Source organism: Hippopotamus amphibius, chromosome 3 (assembly GCF_030028045.1).
Source record: "Hippopotamus amphibius kiboko isolate mHipAmp2 chromosome 3, mHipAmp2.hap2, whole genome shotgun sequence".
Lineage (NCBI taxonomy): Eukaryota > Metazoa > Chordata > Mammalia > Artiodactyla > Hippopotamidae > Hippopotamus > Hippopotamus amphibius.
Genome location: NC_080188.1, coordinates 47824602 through 47849919, shown reverse-complemented (window position 1 = coordinate 47849919; position 25318 = coordinate 47824602). Strand labels below are relative to the sequence as shown.

At 41.3% G+C, this 25318-nt stretch overlaps 2 protein-coding genes across 10 annotated transcripts in view; one reads left to right on the top strand and one right to left on the bottom strand.

The window, feature by feature from the left end:
• Positions 1-19046, top strand: part of CCDC158 (coiled-coil domain containing 158) — a 75299-nt gene extending 56253 nt beyond the window's left edge. For 5 of the 9 annotated variants that reach the window (XM_057725493.1, XM_057725494.1, XM_057725489.1 and 2 more), the window contains 5 exons: positions 7255-7314; positions 9748-9815; positions 12403-12561; positions 14712-14811; positions 17016-17203. In XM_057725493.1, coding sequence (XP_057581476.1) covers positions 7255-7314; positions 9748-9815; positions 12403-12561; positions 14712-14811; positions 17016-17136 — 508 coding nt within the window. In that variant the 3' untranslated portion in view covers positions 17137-17203. Of the gene's footprint in view, positions 1-7254; positions 7315-9747; positions 9816-12402; positions 12562-14703; positions 14812-17015; positions 17204-17400; positions 17472-18451 lie in introns of those variants that run through there. The other 4 variants (XM_057725497.1, XM_057725490.1, XR_009052488.1 and 1 more) reach the window with 3 other exon arrangements.
• Positions 19047-19219: 173 nt separating this feature from the next.
• STBD1 (starch binding domain 1) lies at positions 19220-23786 on the bottom strand. Its single transcript, XM_057725513.1, has 2 exons — positions 22987-23786; positions 19220-21096 (listed from the first exon to the last, which is right to left on the bottom strand). The coding sequence occupies exons 1-2, from the start codon at positions 23192-23194 to the stop codon at positions 20237-20239; spliced, it is 1068 nt and encodes a 355-aa protein (XP_057581496.1). The 5' UTR covers positions 23195-23786; the 3' UTR covers positions 19220-20236.
• Positions 23787-25318: the final 1532 nt, after the last annotated feature.

Here is a 25318-nt window from a genome sequence, read left to right as displayed (position 1 = left end):
TTCCTACAAATTGTAAGATTTCTTGCTCTAGTTCTGTGAAAAAATGCCATTGGTAATTTGATCGGGATTGCATTGAATCTGTAAATTGCTTTGGGTAGTACAGTCATTTTCACGATGTTGATTCTTCCAATCCAGGAACATGGTATGTCCCTCCATCTGTTTGTGTCGTCTTTGATTTCTTTCATCAATGTCTTAAAGTTTTCTGCATACACATCTTTTGCCTCCTTAGGCAAGTTTATTCCTAGGTATTTGATTCTTTTTGTTGCAATGGTGAATGGGAGAGTTTCCTTAATTTCTCTTTCTGCTCTTCCATTGTTAGTGTATAGGAATGCAAGAGATTTCTGTGCATTAATTTTGTATCCTGCTACTTTACTAAACTCATCAATTAGTGTTTTCTGGTAGAGTCTTTAGGGTTTTCTATATATAATATCATGTCATCTGCAAAGAGTGACAATTTTACTTCTTCTTTTCCAATTTGGATTCCTTTGATTTCTTTTTCTTCTCTGATTGCTGTGGCTAAAACTTCCAAAACTATGTTGAATAATAATGGTGAGAGTGGACACCCTTGTCTTGTTCCTGTTCTTAGAGGGAATTCTTTCAGTTTTTCCCCATTGAGAACGATGTTGGCTTTTGGTTTCTCATATATGGCTTTTATTATGTTGAGGTAATTTCCTTCTGTGCACATTTTCTGGAGAGCTTTTATCATAAATGGATGTTGAACTTTGTCAAAAGCTTTTTCTGCATCTATTGAGATGATCATATGATTTTTATCCTTCAATTTGTTGATATGATGTATCATGTTGATTGATTTGCATATATTGAAGAATCCTTGCATCCCAGGGATAAACCCCAGTTGATCATGGTGTATGATTTTTTTAATGTGCTGTTGGAGTCTGTTAGCTAGTATTTTGTTGAGGATTTTTGCATCTATATTCATCAGTGATATTGGTCTGTAGTTTTCTTTTTTTGTGACATCTTTGCCTGGTTTTGGTATCAGGGTGATGGTAGCCTCGTAGAATGAGTTTGGGAGTGTTCCGCCTTCTGCAATATTTTGGAAGAGTTTGAGAAGGATAGGTGTTAACTCTTCTCTAAATGTTTGATGGAATTCGCCCGTGAACCCATCTGGTCCTGGGCTTTTGTGTGTTGGGAGATTTTCAATCACTGCCTCAATTTCCGTACTTGTGATTGGTCTGTTCATAGTTTTTATTTCTTCCTGGTTCAGTCTTGGAAGATTGTATTTTTCTAAGAATGTATCCATTTCTTCCAGGTTATCCAATTTATTGGCATATAGTTGCTTGTAGTAGTCTCTCATGATCTTTTGTATTTCTGAGGTGTCCATTGTGACTTCTCCTTTTTCATTTCTAATTCTGTTGATTTGCATCTTCTCCCTTTTTTTCTTGATGAATCTGGCTAATGGTTTATCAATTTTGTTAATCTTCTCAAAGAACCGGCTTTTAGTTTTATTTATTTTTGCTATGGCTTCCTTCCTTTATTTTTCATTTATTTCTGCTCTGATCTTTATGATTTCTTTCCTTCTGCTCACTTTGGGGTTTCTTTGTGCTTCTTTTTCTAATTGTTTTAGGTGTAAGGTTAGGTTGTTTATTCGATCATTTTCTTGTTTCTTAGGTAGGACTGTATTGCTATAAACTTCCCTCTTAGAACTGCTTTTGCTGCGTCCCATAGGTTTTGGGTTGTTGTGTTTTCATTGTTGTTTGTTTCTAGATATTTTTTGATTTCCTCTTTGATTTCTTTAGTGATTTCTTGGTTGTTTAAGAGTGAATTGTTTAGCCTCCATGTGTTTGTATTTTTTGCAGTTTTTTTCCTGTAATTGATATCTAGTCTCATGGCGTTGTGGTCTGAGAAGATGCTTGATATGATTTCAATTTTCTTGAATTTGCTGAGGTTTGGTTTGTGACCCAAGATGTGATCTATCCTGGAAAATGTCCCATGTGCACTTGAGAAGAAAGTGTAGTCTGTTGTTTTTGGATGGAATGTCCTATAAATATCAATTAAGTCGAGATGATCTAATGTGTCATTTAAAGCTTGTGTGTCTTCATTTATTTTCTGTTTGGATGATCTGTCCATTGATGTAAGTGGGGTGTTCAAGTCTCCCACTGTTATTGTGTTACTGTCGATGTCCCCTTTTATAGCTGTTAGCATTTGCCTTATGTATTGAGGTGCTCCTATGTTGGGGGCATAGATATTTACCATTGTGATATGTTCTTCTTGAATGGATCCCTTGATCATTATGTAGTGTCCTTCCTTGTCTCTTTTAATAGTCTTTACTTTCAAGTCCAATTTGTCTGATATGAGTATTGCTACTCCAGCTTTCTTTTGACTTCCATTTGCATGGAATATCTTTTTCCATCCCTTCACTTTCAGTCTATATGTATCCCTTGGTCTGAAGTGGGCTTCTTGTAGGCAGCATGTAGAAGGGTCTTGTTTTTGTATCCATTCAGCCAGTCTGTATCTTTTGGTTGGAGTATTTAATCCATTTACATTTAAGGTGATTATTGACATATGTGTTCCAATTACCATTTTCTGAATTGTTTTGGGTTTGTATTTGTAGGTGTTTTCCTTTTCTTGTGTTTCCTACTTAGAGAAGTTCCTTTAGCACTTGTTGTAAGGCTGGTTTGGTGGTGCTGAATTCTCTTAACTTTTGCTTGTCTGGAAAGCTTTTGATTTCTCCCTCAAATCTGACTGAGATTCTTGCTGGGTAGAGTATTCTTGGCTGTAGGTTTCTCTCTTTCAGGACTTTCAGGATATCCTGCCATTCCCTTCTGGCCTGCAGAGTTTCTGTAGAAAGGTCAGCTGTTATCCTGATGGGTTTTCCCTTATATGTTGTTTGTTGCTTTTCTCTTGCTGCTTTTAATATTTTTTCTTTGTGTTGAATTGTCGTTCGTTTGATTAATATGTGTCTTGGTGTATTTCTCCTTGGGTTTATTCTGTATGGGACTCTCTGTGCTTCTTGGACTTGGTTCATTATTTCCTTTCCCATGTTGGGGAAGTTTTCCACTAGAACCTCTTCAAATATTTTCTCAGACCCTTTCTTGTTTTCTTCTTCTTCTGGGATGCCTATAATTTGAATATTGGTACGCTTAATGTTATCAGTGAGGTCTCTGAGACTGTCTTCTATTCTTTTTATTCTTTTTTCTTTTTCCTGCTCTGTGGCATTTATTTCCCCCATTCTATCTTCCAACTCACTTATTCGTTCTTCTGCCTCAGTCATTCTGCTGGTTATAGCATCTAGAGTATTTTTAATTTCAGTTATTTTGTTATCCATTGCTGTTTGTTTTTCTGAGTTCTTATGAACTGTTTCTTGTACTTTCTCTATTTTGTTATTGAGATTTTGTATCATTTTTACTATCATTACTCTAAATTCTTTTTCAGGCATTTTTCCTATTTCCTCCTCATTTATTTGGTCTTGTGGGTTTTTTTCCTGCTCCTTTGCCTGCATGGTGTTTCTTTGTTTCCTCATGGTTGTCCAAACTTTTGGGGTTGCTTGTCCTGGCGATAGAGGTTTTTCTAGAAGACTGTCCAAGCCTCAAACTAATGTCCAAGTGTTGGGTTTAAACAAATACTAAGTCTAGGAAACACATACATGTATAAGACACACAATTACTGAATGCATTAGGACATAAGGCTCTGGAAAGACCTGACAGAACCCCAGTATGCTATCAGATATTCAAAGAGAAACCCAACAGAATTTGACAATTGAAACAGAACAAATCAGAGACAAAAGCAAAAACAAACAAACAAACAAATAACACCTTACACATACAAACACTAATCCAGGGAGATTTTGTAAGCTAGGATCAAATATAGAAAAGAGCTAGAGTACCACCAGACAGAATGGAGCTTCTCAGAATGAAATTAGACAATTGTACTAAGAACTAAGATAAAGACAAAAACCTAATATTAAATACCAAGGTGGTGCGTCATCTGGAGAATAGAGCAAGGAGTCTGAGCAGATCGATAGTGTTGCTTATAAGTATGTTAAGATAAAATAAACTAAAAATGGATGGAAGAAAGGGGAACAGAAGAGCGTAGTGTGATTGGAAATATGCAAATAAAAAGAAAGGAATAGAAACGTATAAAAGATAGGGATGAAAGGAAAGTATGAGAGATATATTGTCCGTACTACCAAAAACTTAGCTAGAAATAGAAGTATATAAAAAGGCAAAAAAATAAAAATAGACTAAAAAATAGCATTAAAAAAATTGTTATAAAACTTGTAGATCCCTTAGGGCTAAGATCGTAATTATTAAAGGAAAAAAAAGAATCCAGAACTGATCCCAGAATGGACCAGTTCAATAGGGTTGATACTACTATTTCTGTTTCCTTAGCGTCTCAGCTGTAAGTGTCCTTCTACTCGCCTTGGGTTTTTTTGCATTATTCTGTGACCAGCAGAGCTTCCTTTATTGTTCGTCTGTAAGCCTTGGTGTGTGGGGAGGGAGAGGGTACAATAGTGGCTCCTTTCCCTGGGAGTGAGTGAGCAGTGGCCCACTGTTGTTTCAGTCGAGCTTGGAGGTGCCTGTTGCAGAGGGACTCCGGTGGCTCAGGTGTAAACAGAAAGTCTCTGAGTTGGGCCTCTCTCGGGTTTTTTTTTTTTTTTTTCCTGGGCAGCCTCCCTGCTGCCGGCGTTCCAAGGGGTTTTACTCTAGCCCCGCCCGAGTGTCTGAGGGTACTTGTTATCCCTGAGCGCCTTAGGTGGCCCACAGGGTGTCTGTCCACTGCCTGTTGCAGAGGTGCTGAAAGAGAGAGAGAGGCTATGCACACGGATCCTCCCCCCCGCCCGTGAGCCTGCAGCATCCAGCCGCCATCATGGCCGGGCAGCTCTCAGGGGCAGGCACTCCTCGCCGTGGACCTCTTTCCTCCTGTCCTCTCGGTCCATCACTTTACTGGCAACAGTTTTTCTCACCCTGAACCAGCTCTCCGGTTCCCATGCTCCCGCTCCCGGACCCTCTGTTCAGCTGTGAATCGACATCTCGGTCCAGGAAGGCTGAGCTGCAGTGTGGACGCTCCGTGTTTCTCACTCCCTCCTGTCTGCCGCAGCTCCACCACTTCACCCTCTTTGAGCCATCGTAGATGCCTCCCTACCGGTTATGTCGGGATCCTTGTGGTCCTTTCTAGTGTCCGAGGCCGTCTGCTGGTGTTCAGCTGGTTCTCTGTGGGAATTATTGTGTCCTTCTGTGCATTCCCAATGCATCTGTGGAGAGGGATGCATTCCACGTCCCTCTACTTCGCCGCCATCTTTTTCCCCCACATTCTTTTTTAAAAATATTCTTTCCCATATGGATTATCATGGAATATTGAATATAGTTCTCTGTGCTATAGAGTAGGGCCTTGTTGTTTATCCATTCTGTATATAAAAGCTTACATCTGCTAACCCCAACCTCCCACTCCATCCCTCCCCCATCCCACCCCCCTTGGCAACCACCAGTCTGTTCTCTATGCCTATGATTCTGTCTCTGTTTCATAGATAAGTTCATTTGTGTCATATTTTAGATTCCACATTTAAGTGATATCATATGGTATTTGTCTTTCTCTTTCTGACTTACTTCACTTAGTATGATAATCTCTAGTTGCATCCATGTTGCTGCAAATGGCATTATTTTGTTCTTTTTTATGGCGGAGTAGTATTCCATTGTATGTATGTACCACATCTTCTTTATCCATTCATTCTCAATGGACATTTAGGTTGTTTTCATGTCTTGGCTGTTGTGAATAGCAGAGCGCTTTCATTTCTGTCATAACTCTGTAATATGCCTTCTAAGCCAGGGCAGTATTTATTAAGCTCATTTGACTGATGGTTACATTTAGACAGATTGAGTTGCCTCCTCCTATGAGGCAAAGAGACAAAGTCAGAAGTAAACATTAGAGCCCTTGGCTTCCAGCACTAATCATCGCACAAGATTACTATGACTTCCCTGATCAAATTTCCATCCTTTCAACCACTAATGATGGGCTTGCCTGTATTGGACTATATTCAACATGAATATATTTGGCCTCTGCCTTTAGAGAGTTGATGTTAATTTGTTGTAATCCTACAAATTACCTTGTCACCAAAGTCTAAACTCAGCTTAAAGCTTTTAAGGATTCAAGAACAAAAACATTTCTAAGTTGGCAAATTCCAGGGTTAGCATTTTGCAAAATTTGCTTGGAGACCTAAAGTCTACTGTTGTGCCTTAAAGAAGAGTTGAATACATATGAGCAATTGATTATTCTAAAAATACATGTAACCTGGAAATTATTCTTTGTATAATTCACTGAGAGTTATATTTATCTGTACAGAGATGGTAGAGTAAGATATTATATTACTGAATCAAGCCTGAGATTAGAGATATACCATAGGTAAGAGGAATCTGAGATTCTGAATCTAATTAATTGTCCAAGAATTTTACATGTGCCCAAGTAACTTGGGAAGTCTGGACAGTTTGCATGGGAATTGATAGAAAGTTGTGATAGTGTTTATCTGAAACCAAAAAGAATTTTGGTGAAATGTACTAAAGTAATTTACTTTCCAGAAATCAACTTAATAGGCTTTTTTTTTGCTTATTTTAAATTTTACCGCTGTTTACCCAAATGAAGATATTTATATGATATGCCATTCCAAAAATGGAATACTTTTTTTTTACATTTACATGTATTTACAATAGCTTACATAACTTTCGAGAGAAGGTGATCTGAAAGGAAGTTACAACAATCTCAATGTAGGCTTCTAAGAAACTTACTGAAAACAGTTCTATTTTTATTAATAATCGAATAGCTGAATGTTTAAATGAAATCATAAAAAGAGCAGAAAAAGATGAAATCCATAACCCCGAAACAAAGACAACTTCTGAGAACAGACTTTAGCCAAAAAGGGAAAAAAGCTAATATTAATTTGTTACTCATGTCAGACACAGAAGCATTGCCTGCAGCTCTTCAGTAGCTCCTCACCGTCTGCTGCGTCCGGTACATGGTTCTCAGGCTGACACTGAAGAATCTCCCTAACTCGTCACTACCCTGCTTTCCTCCTGTATTGTGCTCTAACCAAAACAGACCACTCCTGATTCCCAAAAGGGGTTCATTTCCTTCTGTCTTCAAGCGTTTCTCCATACTATTTTCTCCACTGGGAAGAGCCAGTGCCCCATTCTCACTCTTTTGAATCTGCATTTGTCTAAAAGCAGTGTTCAGAGGAACAATTTTGTTTGATCACTAAGTTAAAATAACATCATGTAGTCTTTAACTTCTCCCACCCTCTGCCAACAGAAGCAACAACTCATTAAGGGAATCCACTGAAGGCAGCAAATCAAGTGAAACTTTTAGCAGGTAAGAAACAAGCTGACCAGCCCCTGACTTTCAAAATGTCCCCTTTACTACTGTTCATTCATTCATTCAGAAGATCGTTCACTGCCCATGATGTGCCATGCTTTGTGCTGGCCCCTTCAGATGCACCCGCGAGCAAGACAGACGTGGCCCCTGTCCTCAACTTGCTTGTAGTCACAGGGTCTATTTATTGACTGCCTGCCTAGAAAACTTATCTTTTCTGTTTTTAAAACTTAAGAAAAATAGAGATATCAAAACCCTCTTTATATCATAAGAATATGGAAGTGAATTCTAGTGTTTAAATCCCGGTTAGGCAGAGAAAGTCTTATTCATTGCTATACCTTCATCACCAAGCATATTGTCTGCCATACAGTAGCTGTTCAGTAAGTATTTGTTTAATGAATGAATGAAGACAGATACTTTCTTATTGTCCCTGCTGTGTGATCAATATTCAGTGAACTTGAATCTTTCTAAATACAGCTTTCTCTTAGCCTAAAAGGAACAAGTTTTGATTTTCTTTTCACCTGGGCGTGTAACATTACGTTGTTCCTATTAATAATATCTGCAGCTATCTACTGCATAGTTTTAGTTTTACTATTATCTTGGTGTTTAAGATATGTCTAATCGAATCTGTGATATAGCATTATTATCCCTGTATATAGGTTAGAAATGAAGACTCAGCTTGCCAAGCAGTTTGTCAAGGTTATACAACTTGTAAATAGAGGAGTCAGATTCGAACTCAGGTCTAGCTGGCTCCTGAGCTCAGGCTTGGAACCACTCCTGTGTTCTGCCTCTGGGTACCTGGACAATCACAATGTTGGCAAGGCTGCACTCCTTCCAGAAGCCCTTGGGATTAATCCATTTCCTTCCCTTTCTCTTTTAGAGCTTGTGGGACTCTAGAGCTTCATTCTTTGCACTCTGCCTTGTGGCTCCTTCCTCCACCTTCACAGCGTATGGCATAGCCTCCTCAAGTCTTTCCGCCGAGACTGTCACATCACCTTCTCTCTTCTGTGTGAAATCTCCCCCTGCCTTCCTCTTGTAAAGAGACTCGTGATGGCATTTGGATAATATAGGTGTATCTCCACACAATCCAGGATCATCTCCCCATCTCACAATCTGTAATGTAATCACAGCTGCAAAGTCTCTAGTGCCATAGAAGGTAACATTTGTAGGTTCTTGACATTTGGACACAGATATGTTTGGCAGGCATTGTTCATCCTACCTGCTTTTTAGGCCATTTTACCATTCTCATTGTGCAGTGTGGTGGCCTCTACAGTGCTTAGTGTGGATGTTTTAAATCTCTAATCTCTTGCAAGTTCCAGTCACTTCTGTGCATCAATTTCAAATTGATCTGCCTGAAGCACACCTCAGGCTATGTTCCCAGCCCCCAAACCTTCAAAGGCTCCCCATAGCTTTCAGCAAGAACCAACTCCTTGCCCTGATAATTAAGACAAGCCACAATATAGCCATGACCTTCCTTTCCAAGGCTTTTCTCCTAATATTCTCAAAGTTTTTGGTCTTGGGACCCCTTTGCACTCACAAATATCACTTAGGATTCCAGAGCTTTTGTTTACATAGGTCATTTCTATTTTTAGCATTGGAAAATAAAATTTAATCGTAAGCATTAAAAAATTAAAATGTTTTGATATTTATTCACTTAAAAATAACAAAGTACATGTTACTATAATAACATTTTATTATGAAAAATAACTTTTTCAAACAAAAAATTGAAACATTGTTTTACAATTTAATGCATGGCTTAATAAAAGATAGATGTATTCTCATATCTGCCTCTGCATTTATCTGCTGTGATATCAGATATCATGGAGCCTCTGGGAAACTCGACTATACACTTGTTTGAAACTGAGAGTTGAAAAGAAAATAGTATCATAGTATAATAAAAATACTGTTGACCTCACAAACCCCCTTAGCAAGGGCACCACTTTGAGAACTGCTGTCATAATATTTTTATACTGGTACCCAACCCACAGAGAACCATGTGGTTTAGTTCAACTTACTGATTTAAATAGGTTTGATAGTTTTGTAAAGCAATACTTGTTGTTGCTAACAGAGGTTCTTTTTTTCTTTGGTTTTTTAATTTTAAATGAGTCATTAGGATTGAATCTCTTAGAATCCATGAGAGAAATACTGGGTTTTATAGCTATTATTACACGAAAATGAATTTTCTAATCAAGAATATATATTATTTCATTTTCATTCTGCAGAACGTTCATGGGCACTGAATACATAAAGATGATGCAACTTTGAATTTCCCTCATAGGGTATTTTAGGACTTCTGCGGTTTAAGGTTATGGCTGCCGTCTTGGTTTTATATTTTAAGCCATCACTTTTGCCTTCATTAGCTTGTTTCTGTTGATAAATCTTAGCACTGAGTTTTGAAATGGAATGTTTACATGACCATTCTTATGCTTCCAGAGAGCCAGTCACATTACACACAGGAGAGTTGGAAGATCCACCTGGTTGCTTTGCATTCCCATCTGCAGGTGAGTTTTTTGGGGAGTTTTTTTGCCTTTTTTTTTTTTAATTATTTATTTATTTATTTATTTATTTATTTATTCATTTTATTGGCTGTGTTGGGTCTTCATTGCTGCACACGGGCTTTCTCTAGTTGTGGCGAGCAGGGGCTACTCTTCATTGTGGCACGCAGGCTTCTCATTGAGATGGCCTCTCGTTGCAGAGCATGGGCTCTAGGCGCGTGGGCTTCAGTAGTTGGGGCACATGGGCTCAATAGTTATGGCTCACGGTCTCTAGAGCACAGGCTCAACAGTTGTGGCACGTGGGCTTAGTTGCTCCGCGGCATGTGGTATCTTTCTGGGGCAGGGATCGAACCCGTGTCCCCTGCATTGGCAGGCAGATTCTTACCCACTGCGCCACCTAGGAAGTCCTGCAGGTGAGTTTTTTAATGAAAACACAGAAATGGGGCCTGCTTAAAATCCTTCAGTGGCTCCCCTTTTACCCGTCATTCCCTCCACACTGCTAGTCTCCTCACCTCCTTTAAAGCCTTTGCTCAGATGTCACTTTCTCAGTGAGACTTACTCTTACCACCTTGTGTAAAAATTGTAACCCTCTCACAGTCCCAGTCCTCCTTATCTTTTTCTTTTTTTAAATTACTTTTAGCATTTTTTAATACTGTGTAACTTACTAATTTATATTGTTGATTGTGTGTCACTTCCTGCTGGACAAAAGCTGCACAAGGGCAGATGCCTTTAGTTGTTTGGTTCCCTGATATATCCCAGTACCTAGAACCTTTCTGGCACGTAGCAGGTCCTCAATAAATAATTATTGAATGGATGAAAAGAAAAAGAAATGAGACAGATGGTTTTCCATGTACTTTCCAAAGACAAAATGCTCTCTATAAACCAAGGAGATCAAGGAAGAAATTAAAAGATAACCAAATCTGTTGAAAAATAAAATGGCACAACTCAGACTAGAAATGGAAAAGAAAAAATAAAAACATCACATGGGAAAGCCTTAGAAAAATAAAAATTAGGATAGGCATGACTGAAATCATAGTTAGGAACATGATGGACCCCTAGAGAAAATTACAGAAGAAGAATTTTTAAAACTAAGAAACATGAAGGATAATGATAGAGCATATGTTAGATTTCGAAGGCAAAGGCAAACCAGCAGACATATAATCAGCCTTCCTATGAAAGAGAACAAAATAAATGGGAAAGAATGAAACTGTGAAAATGATGGTTATTCAACAAAATTTAGCTATAAATCTGGATGGTAATAATGTAAATAGGGAAAATTGAGGTGTGAGGTGAAATAGAAGAAGAGTTTCCAGATTTTTTTGTCTTTTGTAGAAGAGTGTCAATATATATCTAAAATCAAATCTTTAACTTGTGAGAAATCTTTGAGAACTAATATTTTGAAGAAAAGAGTATTTATTTGAAGTTGAACAATTCCCTCAGGTTTTACTTCACGTATATGTTTATACTGTTGTTTTAATGTTTACCCAAGAGAATACAACCTATATCCTTGCATTATTAAATTAATATAAGTGAGTGCCTTTACCTTTTCTCATAAATTGTGAATACCTTAGAACATGTTAACTCCTTCCAGCTGACATACAGTTGTTGTCACATATTTTAATTATAAAGGTAAACACCGTAATGGATCATTTGCGTTGTGTTGTGTAGTTAATATTCATTTAGACACAGCCACATATTCACACGTCAGCTTCTATCTGCTATCATTTTACTTATGCCTTTAATGTTTCCTTTAATATGTTCTCCCAGTTTCTGTTTTTCTGAACTTGTCTTTATCTTATCCTCATTTTTGAGAAGTATCTTTGTGAGTATAGAATTCTAGGTTAACATTCTTCCTTCGCTTTGAAAATATTCCATTGTTTTCTGGCTTCCAGTGGCTCTACTAGGAAGTCAGCTCCAAATTTAATGTTGCTCATTTAAATGTAATCTATCATCTTTGCCTTTCTGGTAGCTTTAAGATTGTTTTTGTCTTTGGGGCCTTTGTTTGTTTTGTTTTGTTTTGTTGCAGTTTTTATTGGTATACCTAGGTATGATTTTCTTTATATAAGAAGAATTTGTTTGGGGTTTGGAGTAATGCTGTTGAATCTGCGGTAGTCTGTACCTTCGTTATCCAAAATTTGTTGGTCTATATCTATTATCTGTATTTTTTTCTCTTGGTTTTCTGTCATGTCATTTTGTCTCCTCATATGCCTGGTTATTTTTATTGTATGACAGACATATGTGAAAAATTGTGCAGTTGGTTTCAGACTTAGAATAAGATCACCTTCCTCCAGAGAGCATTCATGCTTGCTTCTGGTACATAACCAAGGACATAGCAATCCCAGATCAATTTAATCCAATCAGGAATTAAGATGATTTGAAGGTAGACCTCAGGATCCCCCAAGGGCAGGTCCAGTTCCTAATTCCTAAGACATAGCACTTTTCAGCTCCAACCCAAAGCCTTGGGATTTTACCAGAACACACCCCAGCCCCATCATTGAGAACATTTTCTCATGAAAGTTTGACTTCTTGAGAGGTGCACCTTACTATTTTTAAGTAATTCTGTCCTTTTACTTTTGTTCTTGTAAAATTTTAGGAAGTCCATCTGTGAAAAATTCAGCTTCTCGTTCATTCCATTCTTCTCCTAAGAAGTCTCCAGTTCACTCACTCCTAACTAGTTCGGTAGAAGATTCTATAGGTTCCACACCACAGTATAGATCCACCAAGCCTGTTCATTCACCTGATTCTGTTAAAGGTAAGAATGACCTGATATCACTGATGAGATTAATTGATTTCCTACTCTGGTGAATTAAAAGTTCTTTTCCATATTTGGAATTAATAAAGTTTCACATGGTGTTCTTACATGTACACTGTAATTCATGCTGTGTGGTGAGTGTGTGCTTAAGTGGGTATTTTCTTTAAGTCTTATTTAAGTAGAATATTGTATACACACGTATACACACACCCCTTAGTAAATATACATAGATATTATAGGTAAATATTATCTGTTTCTTTCTCTGACATGAATAATGATCTTTTTTCTCTATTTTATTGTAAGATTTGGGGTCTTCTTTTAAATGCTGAGAATGACTTTTCTTTCTTATTTACATTCTCTAAAATTATGGCTCTCTTCAGTCTTGCCTTTGTAAGTACAAGTATCTATCATACAAACTTACCAAAATGTTCTCATTTTTTAAATTTTAAGTTCATTTTTTATTCACTAAGACAGATGGGAAAAATGATTTGATTTAGAATAAGGGCCTGATAAATAAGTGGACATTTTATATGTATATGTTGAATTGAACTTGAGATGTTTTTCATCATATATGACAGTGACTCAAACTGCCTCAGTGCTCTATGGTATCATTCCCTTTGATAAGGGATAAATTAGGCAGGTTGTTGCATTATTGTTAAGTTGGTTCCTGGTTTTTTGAAATTCCATGCCTAGCATATTTTTAGATCCTAAAAAAAAAAAAAAAATTGGGACCTAATCATAGCTTTTAGTACGTTTTCTTTTTCACCATCTTTTTTTTTGCATTTTTTGTGTCCTCCTTCATCTCTTAGGCTTCTAAGTTATTCTGTAATATATTAAAAAATTTAGAGTAGCAAATTCATTATTACAGCAGTGATTATTGTAGGAGTAGAACAGTGCTGCTGGTCACCTCATTATTAGTTTGTGTTTACATAATAGCATGGCGTTTTATTTTTTTTCCCCTGTTGTCAGATACTCAGCAAACATCACATGTTTTATATAATTTATGTTACAAATCTCTCAATAAGAAATTATTTTTTATTCTCTTAAACCGAAATAATTCCTAGATGATTGCCTTTACAATTTAATATCTTTAAGTAAAAAGGTGATTTTTTTTTTTTGGTTTTGTTTTGTTTTAATTTATTCATTTATTTATTTATTGGCTGCATTGGGTCTTTGTTACTGCATGCAGGCTTTCTCTAGTTGCGGTGAGCGGGGACCACTCCTCATTGTGGTACGCGAGCTCGCAGTGGCTTCTCTTGTTGCAGAGCATGGGCTCCAGGCACGTGGGCTTCAGTAGTTGCGGCACACAGGCTCAGTAGTTATGGCTCACAGGCTCTAGAGCGCCGGCCCAATAGTTGTGGTACACAGGCACTGTTGCTCCACGGCATGTGGGATCCTCCTGGGGCAGGGATTGAACCCGTATCCCCTGCACTGGCAGGCAGATTCCCAACCACTGTGCCACCTAGGAAGTCCCAAAAGGGTATTTTTTGATAAGAAAATGAGCCATCAAAAATATTTGCAGGATTATGCAGCAAGTCAGAGACTAAGCTCAAAATTAAAATCTTGTGATTGACAACCAGTATTTTTTAGAGGTTGACAGAACTTAGCATACTTACTAGAGAATAGTTCACATGCTCCTAGCCCCTTCTCAGTTGCTGCTGCCACATTTGTTCTAGGTTCACTGTTCACTGTGGCCATGTCAGCATCTGTTCTACCCTCTCCTATCATATAATACTGTCCTCATTTAGGTGACAACAACTGAAATGGGCACTTGGCCTCACACACATTAAAAAATGTTGCCAGCATCAGTATTAAATCTTGCTCTTCCAAACCCTGACTTACTGGAAGTACTGAGGTTTGGTATGAAAAGTGGTTATTTATAATACAGAATGTATCATTAAACTTGAAATGTTCTTCCCACTCATCCCATTTAATGCTATGTAGTTAAAAAATAGTGAATCAGATTGGTTCGAGACAAAATCAAATAAGCTACTATTACAATATTTAGATGTAACATTATTTTAAAAGTTTTTAAAGTTTCTGTTATTTTAAAGGAAAGGTTGTTTAACCTGTAATTGGAAGATTTCTAAAATGAAATATTGAACAGATTTTTAATACCACATCTAAGCAATTTTCTAATAGCTTCACAGTCTCAGCCAATAGAAACAACCGGAAAAACATGCAGGAAGCTTCAGAACAGACTGGAAAGCTTGCAAACTCTGGTAGAAGATTTACAGCTGAAGAACCAAGGTACAGTGTACATTTGTGAAGAGATCTTCCTTGCTCAAAAGAATATTCACCTTCCCTTCAGGTTAAGCCTCTTATCTGTAGACCCACTGAAAAGGATATTGAACAAGCAATTCAGAAACCTTAGTCAAAATGTGAGGGTATTAACTATGACTAATGCCTGGATTAATAGTGTAACCTTAGGCAGGTCACTTTAGCCCTGCTCTCCTCTTTCATCTAATAGGGATGCCCTCAGTAGGACCAGCCCTCAGTAGGACACATGTTTTGAGTGGCTGATGTCACATGAGACTTTCCCATACACTATCTTTCTTTTCCCTGTTAGGTCTGTAGATGACCACTTGTGTGACAGTAGCCAGGATAAGTTTGCAGTTAATAGCCAGAAAACAAAATAACAGTACTCAGTGTTATAGAGGATTTAAATTAGCATGGGCTATTGGAGACTGTGCTACCCAATGAATCACTAAATAAAAAGATGAACTATGTCTAAATATACTGAAGCTATCTGAATGAGAAATTGTTGTACTCTGCAGATGATAAACAACTTTTGGGACATAAATTCTAAGTGAATGTTCGCATGGATTGGGGAGACTATCAGGTTTTATGATTTCCTGACATAAATTCATGAATCCAGGAGCCCTTGTCAGAGAGAAATTAATTTTGGAGTATACATGTTATTTCATCTTTCTATCTCTAGAGAATACAGGTTGCTAGATGGAGGATAATAATTTTCTAAGAATAAATCCTTTTAAAATAAATTCAACCTTATTAATAATAATAGTTGTTATTAGCATTTATTAAGCAATTATCAGCTACATGCCAGGCCTGTACTCAGTGTCTTACTTATGAGCTTCACAACACTGAGAGGTGGGTGCTAATATCATGTCATTTGGTGATGAATAAGCTGAAGGTTACAGTCAATAAGTTCTGAGTCACACAATGAGTAGCACAGCTGGGACTTGATCTCTGCAATTTCTGACTCCAAAATCCACATTTTTTAATGTACTGAAGCTATACCAAATTGTCACTAAAGAAAATTAGCAAATTCTTTATGATAACTCCAGATCCCTGTGTGTGTAAACATAAAGAAAAACATTTGATTTTAAGTTTATTGTAAGTTTTTTAAGGAAGATGCATTATCACTGGCCCCATTTTTATTCACACTTTGACTTATATTTCTGACTTTTATCTGAGTAATCCTACCATGTAATACTCCAAATGGAAAAAATATGCATTTGTTTAAAAAAAATTTTTAAACCTTTTTATTGGATGCATTGTCTGGATGGAATGTCTCTTGGAAATTATGAAACAGATATTTTGGAGAGAATTTTGGGAACATTTATCAAAATTTAAAGTGCATGTATTCTTTGACCCAGAAACTCCACTTCTCGCAATTTATTCTGCAAGAAAAATTGTACACACACAAGTCTGTTTACAGAAGTATTTCTTATAACATTGTTTATAAACAAAAATAAGACAGCAACTTTTAAAACTTTATTTACTAAAATGTTGGTACATCCACACAGTGGAATTCTGTGCAGTCATCACAAAACATGAGCTGAATGGGAAAGATGTTGACATTTAAGTGAATAAAAACAAGCTACAGAATGATTTATACCACATATTTCCATTTGCCTAAAGAAGAAAACGTGTGTGTGGAGGAGGGGGAGTTGTACATATGAAGATATTCACTGTAGGGTTTACTATGATGACGTGGGGAGGGGAGGTTCAGCAGATTGAGGGAACGAAAGCAAAGAATGACTTTTATCTGTCTGTGTACCCTTCTGAGGTGTTCAAATTATTTACAATTAGTACGTATTACTTCTATAACAATAATTATCTTGTTCGTTTATTTATTTACTTACTTATTTATTTGTTTAGCTGTACCCCACAGCTTGTGGGATTTTAGTTGCCTTACCAGGGATTGAACCCACACCCTCAGCAGTGAAAACAGAGTCCTAACCACGGGACCACCAGGGAATTCCCTGTCATGTTCATTTAAAACAACTAAAAGAGCAAAGATTTACCCTTAGCTCTGTTTCATAATTTCAGTCTTTTAAAAAATACACTACTTTGCAGTTTCTAAGAACTTCTTGAGCTCAGGGTGTATCTGTTCTATGGTAGCAAGCTGACCTTTTAAGAAGCACATAATAGAATTTAAAGCCTGAGTAAATGTTGCGTTTCTAACTTTGTCTTATCAACATTTTCAGCAATGTCTTCAATGATCAGAAATCAAGAAAAGAGGATACAGAAAGTGAAAGACCAGGAAAAAATGTTACTAAAATGATACATTGCTTGCCTATTCTTTACAGAGAGATGATGCCCAATTAATTGTGGTGTTGCTTATAATTAGTGCCCTCTGTACTTTTTTCTTTTTATGTGAAAATTTAATAAAAGATACCCTGTCCTGTAAACTCTATTTTGAAATAAACTATTCTTGAATGCTCTCACAGTAAATCTTAAAGCAGCACTAGCTAGATGTGAAAGTACCTTATAGGTATTATTTCATGCTAATACCAGTGTGTTAGAATAATGACATGTTTTTTTATTATCTCTACTGGTGCTGAAGCAATAGTCTTTTTTCTTTTTTTTCAGCTTAATAAACTTCTTTCACATGAAAGTGAAAGATGGGGCATAATGCCCAGAAGAGAAGGACAAACTCTAAGGTACTGACCAGATTCCTTCTGTGACCCTGAACTCACTGTTTGTTCTGTCAATATCAGTGAATGTAATCACAGAACAAAACACTGGGGCCTGGAAAAGTTTCTCTTTTTACATGTTAATAGCTAGAAAGAAAGCGAGAAAAAATTGGTTATTCTTCAGCCAGTGGGTAATTTCTACAGATTGAATGGATTCAGTCTGCCTTAATTAGAATTTAATAAATTAGTGGGGTTTGTATTTGGAGTGGTTCGCAACACTGATAACCTATTGTCTGTGGACACCAACTGGGTGTCTGTGAGTCAATTCAATTCTGACACTAATGACCTGGAATTAGTGTCAGATTCTACAGATTAAGGGCTCATTCCCACAAGACTGCCCCCACTTCAGATGCCAGTCACAAGTCCTCAGCCACCTGTGCTTTTTTACTAGCTGGCCATAAATTGGGGGTTCCCACATCCCCCTCTAAAGTTTCAATAATTTGCTAGAAATGATCACAGAATTCATAAAAGTACTTTACTTACTATTATGGTTTATTATAAAGGATATAACTCAGGAACAGCCAAATGGAAGAGATGCACAGAGCAAGGTATGGGGGGGATGTGAATCTTCCATGCCCTCTCAGTGCTCCCAGCACTTTGATGTGTTCTCCAACCCAGAAGCTCATTCATTAAATTTCATCATTCAAGTCTTTTTTAGAGCTTCATCTCTAGCACTCCCCCACCCCCCATCCCCCTAATCCTGGGGATCAGTGTGTGGGGCTGGAAGTTGGAAGCCTCCAATCACTTGGTTTTTCTGGTGACCAGTCCGTCTGAGGCTATCTAGGGGCCCCACGTAAGTCACCTCACTAGCAGAAACTCAGGCATGATCTAAAGGCCCTCATTATACATAATAAAAGACACTCCTATCTCTCAGGAAATTCCCAGGGTTTGAGGAGCTCAGTGCCAGGAACCAGGAACAAAGACCAAATATATTTATTATACTATAGGATGTGAAGCAAATAAAGGGTGACCAGAAGAACAGATGCAAAAATGTTTAAATTGTGCCAAAGACAACAGGAACGATGTCACAGAAGCCAACCTGTCCAAAAAAGCCTGTACTCCTGTTTCGTAGTACAGATGTCACTGAGAAACTGCTGCCCAGCTAGTGGCTCTGTTTCCCAGCCCCATTTCCTCTCCATCTGTGTGTGACCGCCTGACCAGTTTTCACTAATGGCACGTGGACACAGCAGTATGTGGCGCCTTCTGGCCCAGAGCTTTAGTGGGGTCTTTCCTTACTTTATTTCCCCTTCCGTGGACTGGTTAGAGAGGACAGTGATGAAGGGGATGAAGAAGCCACAGGACAGGAGCCTCGGTGACAACCTGCAAGGAGAGCTGCCCTCCTGCCAGGAGCACCCACTGCTGTTTGGTGAGCGAGAAGTAAGCTGCTGTGTTGCAGCTTCTTACACAGTGGCGTTCGGCCTAACCAGTGCAGGTGACAAGCTAAGTAGGACTTCAGTCCTCCCATGGCCCTCATGCTTCTCCCTCTAAGCACATCCAATTTTAAATAACACATTTCAGAAATATAAAGTTTAGTGTTATATGCATCGCTTCAATCAGTTGGCTTTATTGAAAGATAAAAGACTATGTGCCTCTTGATGTTTGCTTTTTTTCTGTCATTAGTGGAGAAAAATATTAGTGTTTTATTTTACATCTAAGCTATTACGGTACTGAGATTTATACAAATGATTCAGACATTTAATAAAGATGTTAAAACTCAGGTTTTATTATTTTTTTTCAGTTATAATGGCAAAGTTTAAATGTTTATTTCTTCCCAGAGCAAAGATGTACTTCCATAGCACTCTCCTGTTATAATTTTGTTACTCAGGCTAGCCACTGGCACGAAGGGAAAGGGAAGAGGGTGAAATGATTGCTGTGGGGCAGTCCATCTGTGAGCCCAGATCTGCTGTGTGAGGAGCGGCAGTGGGGGGAGACGGTCCTGCAAAGGCCCCAGGAGGACATGGTGGGCGCATCCCACCCTGCAGTGGGGCTGTGCCTGGATCTCCCAGCCCTCCAAGAGGTATCACGCAGGCCACCTCCCTCAGCCTACACCCTGTCCCCCTTCCTGTTCTCTTTCCCCTTGGGCTGCTGCGGGTAACAGACTCTGATGAGGCCCATTGTTTTTATACCAGCCTTCAACCATTAAGACAAAAACATACTTTCAAACCATACATGGCAAGTAAAATTGAGCAAAAAACACTGGGAAGTCCTCTAATGCCTTACCTCATATCCTGGCTAATCACATCTAGTGACCAGATATTTTCTGATCACAGTTCCATATGGTATTAACTATTTTTAAATATAAAATGTGTACGTATTAAAGAGAGCATTTCTCCAGGTGTACCAGTACAATATCAGCTCTTTTTGGATAAAGCTTATTTTACTCTGTTGGTTTAAGAATCACCCAGAGGCTTAAGCCTGAACCCTCTGCAGCTGGTTAGTTTCTGTGCTCCCTGACCAGTGCACATCTGAAGCTTCGCAAAGCCACTCCCCAAGACGACGAAGCCCTAAAGTAATGATGGATCAGCATAAATCCATCCATCAATGCCACAGAAAAAAAGTCCCTGCTCATTGGAAGCATTATCTACACATTAGACAAAAGCCACTAGCAACTTTGAAACAACTTTGATGGCTAGATAAGTTGCACTTCCTTTATTTTAAATTATTCAGGGTGCTCCACAACCTTAGCCTCTTCCGTGTTCTGCCACAGCCTCTTCAATGCTTTGCAAACTGAATCAGTGAATCCCCCACCACTTGTGAACCACTTTATCCTCATGGCCAGTCTCTAAGCATCTATTGCTGCATTCTTCCCAACGGGTAACTTCCCCATTCTCTACCACCACAAACTTCCATTCCACCACTGTGTCTGCTGGCAGGGACACAGGACGAGACCAGAGCCCATCCTTGCTACCCTGGAGTGGGATGTAAGTGTTCCATCTCCCAAGACTCTCGTGGTCTCCAGTTACTGCAAGGAATTGCACCCCAGCGCTTGTGATATAATGGACCTGGAACCTGACAGTAACTTGACGAGACTCTGAAGATACTGCTGCTACCCTTTTTGGTTTCACATCCACTCCCTGACCTCTTGCTTCCACAAGAGTGCTTCTGTCATAGTCCTTTCCCTGCTTAGAGCTTAACACTGGAGACTCAAGACTGCCACCCAAACCAACATCTCCCCAAGATGAGTGTTGGGACACCACCTTGCAGTCCTCATGGTCAGCCTGGACCTGACTGTCCAACTGTGCAAGGCTCACTTCTTTCACTCTGTCCAGGAGCGGGTTGCTAGAAGGCAACTTCTCTGCCAAACATGGAGCTGCTTTAGCAGGTGTCTCTTGGCCTTTTTGGAAACCCCATTCTCCTACAGGAGATCCAAGGCTTTCGTTGTTTGAAACGTCAGAGTAACTTCTAGAGTTACCAGCCTCAGAGGTAGCTAGAGATTCTGTGTCTGGAAACTGTCCAGAAGGAACATGCGCTCTTGAATTGTCACGGTTACCGCCTTCTCCGGAAGGACTCTGCAGTCTCTGTGCTGCTTCCTGCAGGTCACCAGGGCCCTTGGTCTCAGCAACCAAACAGCCATTGCTTTCTTGAAGATGCTCTAAAAAAACAAAAGGAAAAATGTAATAGTGTTGGGGAGTTCATGTGAGAGAAAAGTATGTTATGCTGAGAAAATAGGTTTAGTTATTAAAGACTTTGCTACTCATCTATCTGCAGTTCACAACATGTGTCTCTGTTAAAATCTTTAAGTACTTAATTACCTGGTGTGTTCCCAACACTGTGCTCTAAGAAAATACATGTGTATCCAGTAACAAAAGGCACATCCTGGAGTGTCAGTATAGCAGCACAAGGGTGTAAACGAGGTGGCAAGCTGCAGAGGCGGAAGTGTGACCCTGTCATGGTCTTAGATCTCCACAGTCCAGGCCATCCTGGCACGCAACCAAGCCAAGTTGTTTGGCTCCTATCATCAAAAAATGTTGTCCAGCCTGTGTGACGAAGAGCTGCATGGTTACCCTGCAAACCAGAAGAGTACACTTGTGCCCCCAGGAACTGCATGCAGGTCAGAGATTGGCTATCACAGACGAGGGCATGTCAGCAGCAGCTGTCACTGTGGGAGAATACAAAGGACAGTAGTGCATCACTGGGCAAGAGATGAGGGTGAGGGGAGAGGGCTGGATTCTCCTTGCCAACCACATGTGGACTAGGAACCTCTTCAACAAAACACAGGCGTTTTATATCCCCTCCCACTGCATACTTTAAAATATATTTTCTTAAGAGTACACCATCCAAGCTCCCTAAAGCCTCAGTTTCCTTCTTGGCCACCTCATTGGTAGTCCAAATAGCTCCCTAGAAGATCGACATCTCCAAAACCATACAATCAGCACAGAGGGGGGTTGCAGGGGATGGGGGCGGCGAGAGGATGGTCTTGTTTAATTTTGTCTCTTTTTAATGGTGGGGTTGGAAGTGAGACATAAACAAAAATTACTCTGAATTCCCAGTCTTTTGACCTGAAACATGAGGCTGGCTTTCAGGAAGAGAAGATAAATGAGCTCTCTGCAGGAAAGACACAGGGGCAGATTTTCAAGTGGCACCACTCCACTAAAAATAAAGTTTACAGATGTCATTTTCACTTCTAGGCTGGAGTCCAGGCATGGGCAGCTTGCCAAGGGAGGGCGCTGGAAGGTAAGGTTTTCTGCCAGTGCTCTTACTTTGCCTAGCACGCAGGGTCTAACATGTAGAGATGGAAACCTAGCTGTCAATTCTACTCATCGGAGTTGGGTCCTCTGCTAAGTGTGTCTCTTCCCTGGGGTTTCAGACAACCCTGCACTGTTCCGGTGAGCATGCGGGAGGGCCGACCGCTCCGAAATGGGCGGCCAGCGAGCAGCGCCAGGACTTCAGCGGAGGCCTTCATGGCCAGAGTCCAACCTGAACTTTGCCTCCCTGACAGAAGCGTCCAGATAGCCGGGGTGCTCACTGCAGCGGTGCCCCGAAACGGCGGCTCCTCCATGGGGCGAGGGATGGGAAGACATGAGGCTGTGGGATTGGGGCTGAGACAGCCTCCCTGCTCGGATAGGGATTGAAGAGGGTCGTAGGCTCTCGTAACCCTAAGCACCCCTTTCCGAAGGCCCGGAAGGGGCGCCGCCGCTGCAGCTGCCCGCACTGCACCAAGCGCCGCCAAGCAGAGGAGCCCATCCCCGTTGGAGGCCCTCAGGGCGGGCGCCTAGGGCAGCGTCTCAGCGGGGCGCGGCCCTTGGGCCAAGCGCCTGGGCATCTCCAGGGCCTCGGTGGAGGGCGAGAACCCCGCCTGGAGCGTGCGCACCAGCCTGGGAGAATGCGGGCTGTGGGGAGGGTCCTGCCCCCCGAAGGGGAAGCTAGCCCTCGGCAATGGGCGGCTAGAAAAGCTCCAGGTGGGTTCCATGCCCCCCTCCCCGCCCCTCCCCGGGGAACTTCAAAGTCCCCTGGCCGATCGAGACACAGGAAGGAAGAATACCTGGTTTGGTGACCAGCTCCCGCCTGGAAGGTCCAGGGCTCAATCCGCCGCCGCCACCTTGATCGCCTCCCGGGGCCGCAGCCTCCCCCGGAGGGGCGCCCTTCCCCTGCTCCGCATCCCCCTCCTTTCCCGTGTCCCGCAGCAGCCAAACGAAGAGCGCTCCGGCCAGACCCCCGCCGACCAGCAGGGCTGACAAGACGGCGCCCATGACTGAGAGGCCGCAGCTGCGGGAGACGACGGCGACCGAGACGGGGGCTCAGGTCACGCAGGCAGAGCCACACCTCCCCAGCCCGCTCCAGCCTTTTACGGTCCCCGGCGGCCGGCGCTCCGACGCCGAGCCCAGCCCTCCGCGACTAACACTCAACTTTCCCAGCCCCGCCCCACTCCCCGCCCCGGAGCTGCAGCCCCGGCTCCGGCCGGGCGGACACACGAGCGCTCTCCTTCTCCGTTTTCCCTTCTCAACCCCGCTAGTCGCCGGCGGCGGGGAGCACCCGGCGCCGGGTTCCAAGTGCGCCCCGCGCGCACGAAGAGCCCAAGGGCGCACGGCTCCAGCGCGCAAACGCGCCTCCTTTTCCTGCTCCGGCTGCGCGTCAGGTCCAGCCCTGCCTGGGACAGCGCCGGGAACCTCGGCGCCTCCTCCCCACAAACACTCGGTAGCAGTGCGGCCGGATAGAGGCCGGAGCGTCCAGGAACTTAGACACGGAAGAGGCCGATGTGCGTCGGCGACAGGCGGGGCTGGGGCGGCAGAGGCGGCCTGGCCGGGTGGGGTTGGGGAGATCCGGAGCACAGCGGGCGCGGTGGAAGCTCCATTCCGCCCCCAGTTAGCTGGGCTTAACCTCCCCAAGCCTCCGCCTCCCCGCCTGTAAAAGGAAAGGGTTGGACTGAGATCCATCCATCTATAAATGCCAGTCACCTCAACCGCACCCAGTCACTGCTTCTTCCTCTACCTGTTTTCAGGGTGCGTGGTTGTCACAAAATGCGCGCCCCCCTGACTGGACTAGATGTTGTGCAGAGGCAAGCTCCTGCAAATGGGTTTATTAAGGAAAATTGCAACCGTCTTTAAGTGGTGTCGATGTGCCAGTTGTTTAATGTATGCATTTAATTTGATCCTCACAAAACAACAACAACAACCTGGGAACTAGCAATTATACACATTTCTTTCTAAATCTGCTGATCTGGGCCTTTTCCTTAGGCTACCCACTCCCACATCCAACTGCTAAGGACACAGCTGGCAGATATCCACCTTGAAATAATTACTAAAATGGCTTCTTTGATAAAACAAATAAATGTGCCCCGGGCTCCAGTGGATAGAGCCCCTGACGGGATTCAAGACTCAGCCAGTAGAGTTAACTGCTGCTCGCGCCTTGGCCTCTGCAGGTCACAGCCCCTACTATCAAAAGGGAGAGAGGAGAGGGAAGGTGGTGAAGGAGACCACCCCAACTCGACCTCCTCCTGGATGCTAACAGACCCTCGAACCCAACTCTTTCAAATCTGATATCCCCCAAACCTGCTATTTGCTCCGACTTCTTCATCTCAGGAAGTGGCAACCACATCGCTTCCCGTTGCTGTAAAAGTTGGAGTCATCCTTGACTCTCTTTTTGACCCACTCTTACAGTAGGCACTAGCAAATTCTGCCTCTTTCCTCACAATATATTCAAAAGTCTGTTCTCCACAGCGAGTGCCACCCTGGTCTGGCACCATCATCTCTCACCTGCATTACTGCTGTTACCTCACCCAGCTCTCCCTGCTTCTACCTTTGAGCCCCTACATTGTTTCAAAGCAGCAGTCTAAATGATCCTGTTTAAACACTCCCATCTTCTGGGCCTCTGCTCAAGCCCCTTCTATTGCTGTGTATTTCATGGTGAAAACCTTTAAGACCCTACAGGATCTGTCCTCCAGGTCCTTTCTGAGCTCATCTCCATCTCTCACTCCTCCAGCCACACTGGCTTCCTGGCTCAGAGTCATCCTTCCTGCAGACATCTCTCTCCTCTCTCCCTCGCCCTCTCCAGGTCTTTGCACAATGTCATCTCCCCTGTGAGCCCTTCCCGGATAATCTCCATTTTAATTACAACCCCTACTCCTTATGCCCTTCTCCTGCTTTATTTTTCTCCTTAGCTTTTAGAGCATCAGTTCTAATACACTGCATAATCCATGGATTTGCCTGCTTAATTTCTCTTTCCTTTCTTTAGAATGTAAACTACATGAAAGCAGTGTTTATTGTCCTTTGTTCTCTGCTGAATTCCTGGCACCTAGAACATTCCCAGAGTGGTCCCTCAAGAAGTACAGGTTGAGGAAATGAATTAAAAGCTTCATATATTCCCAGCCTGGAGCA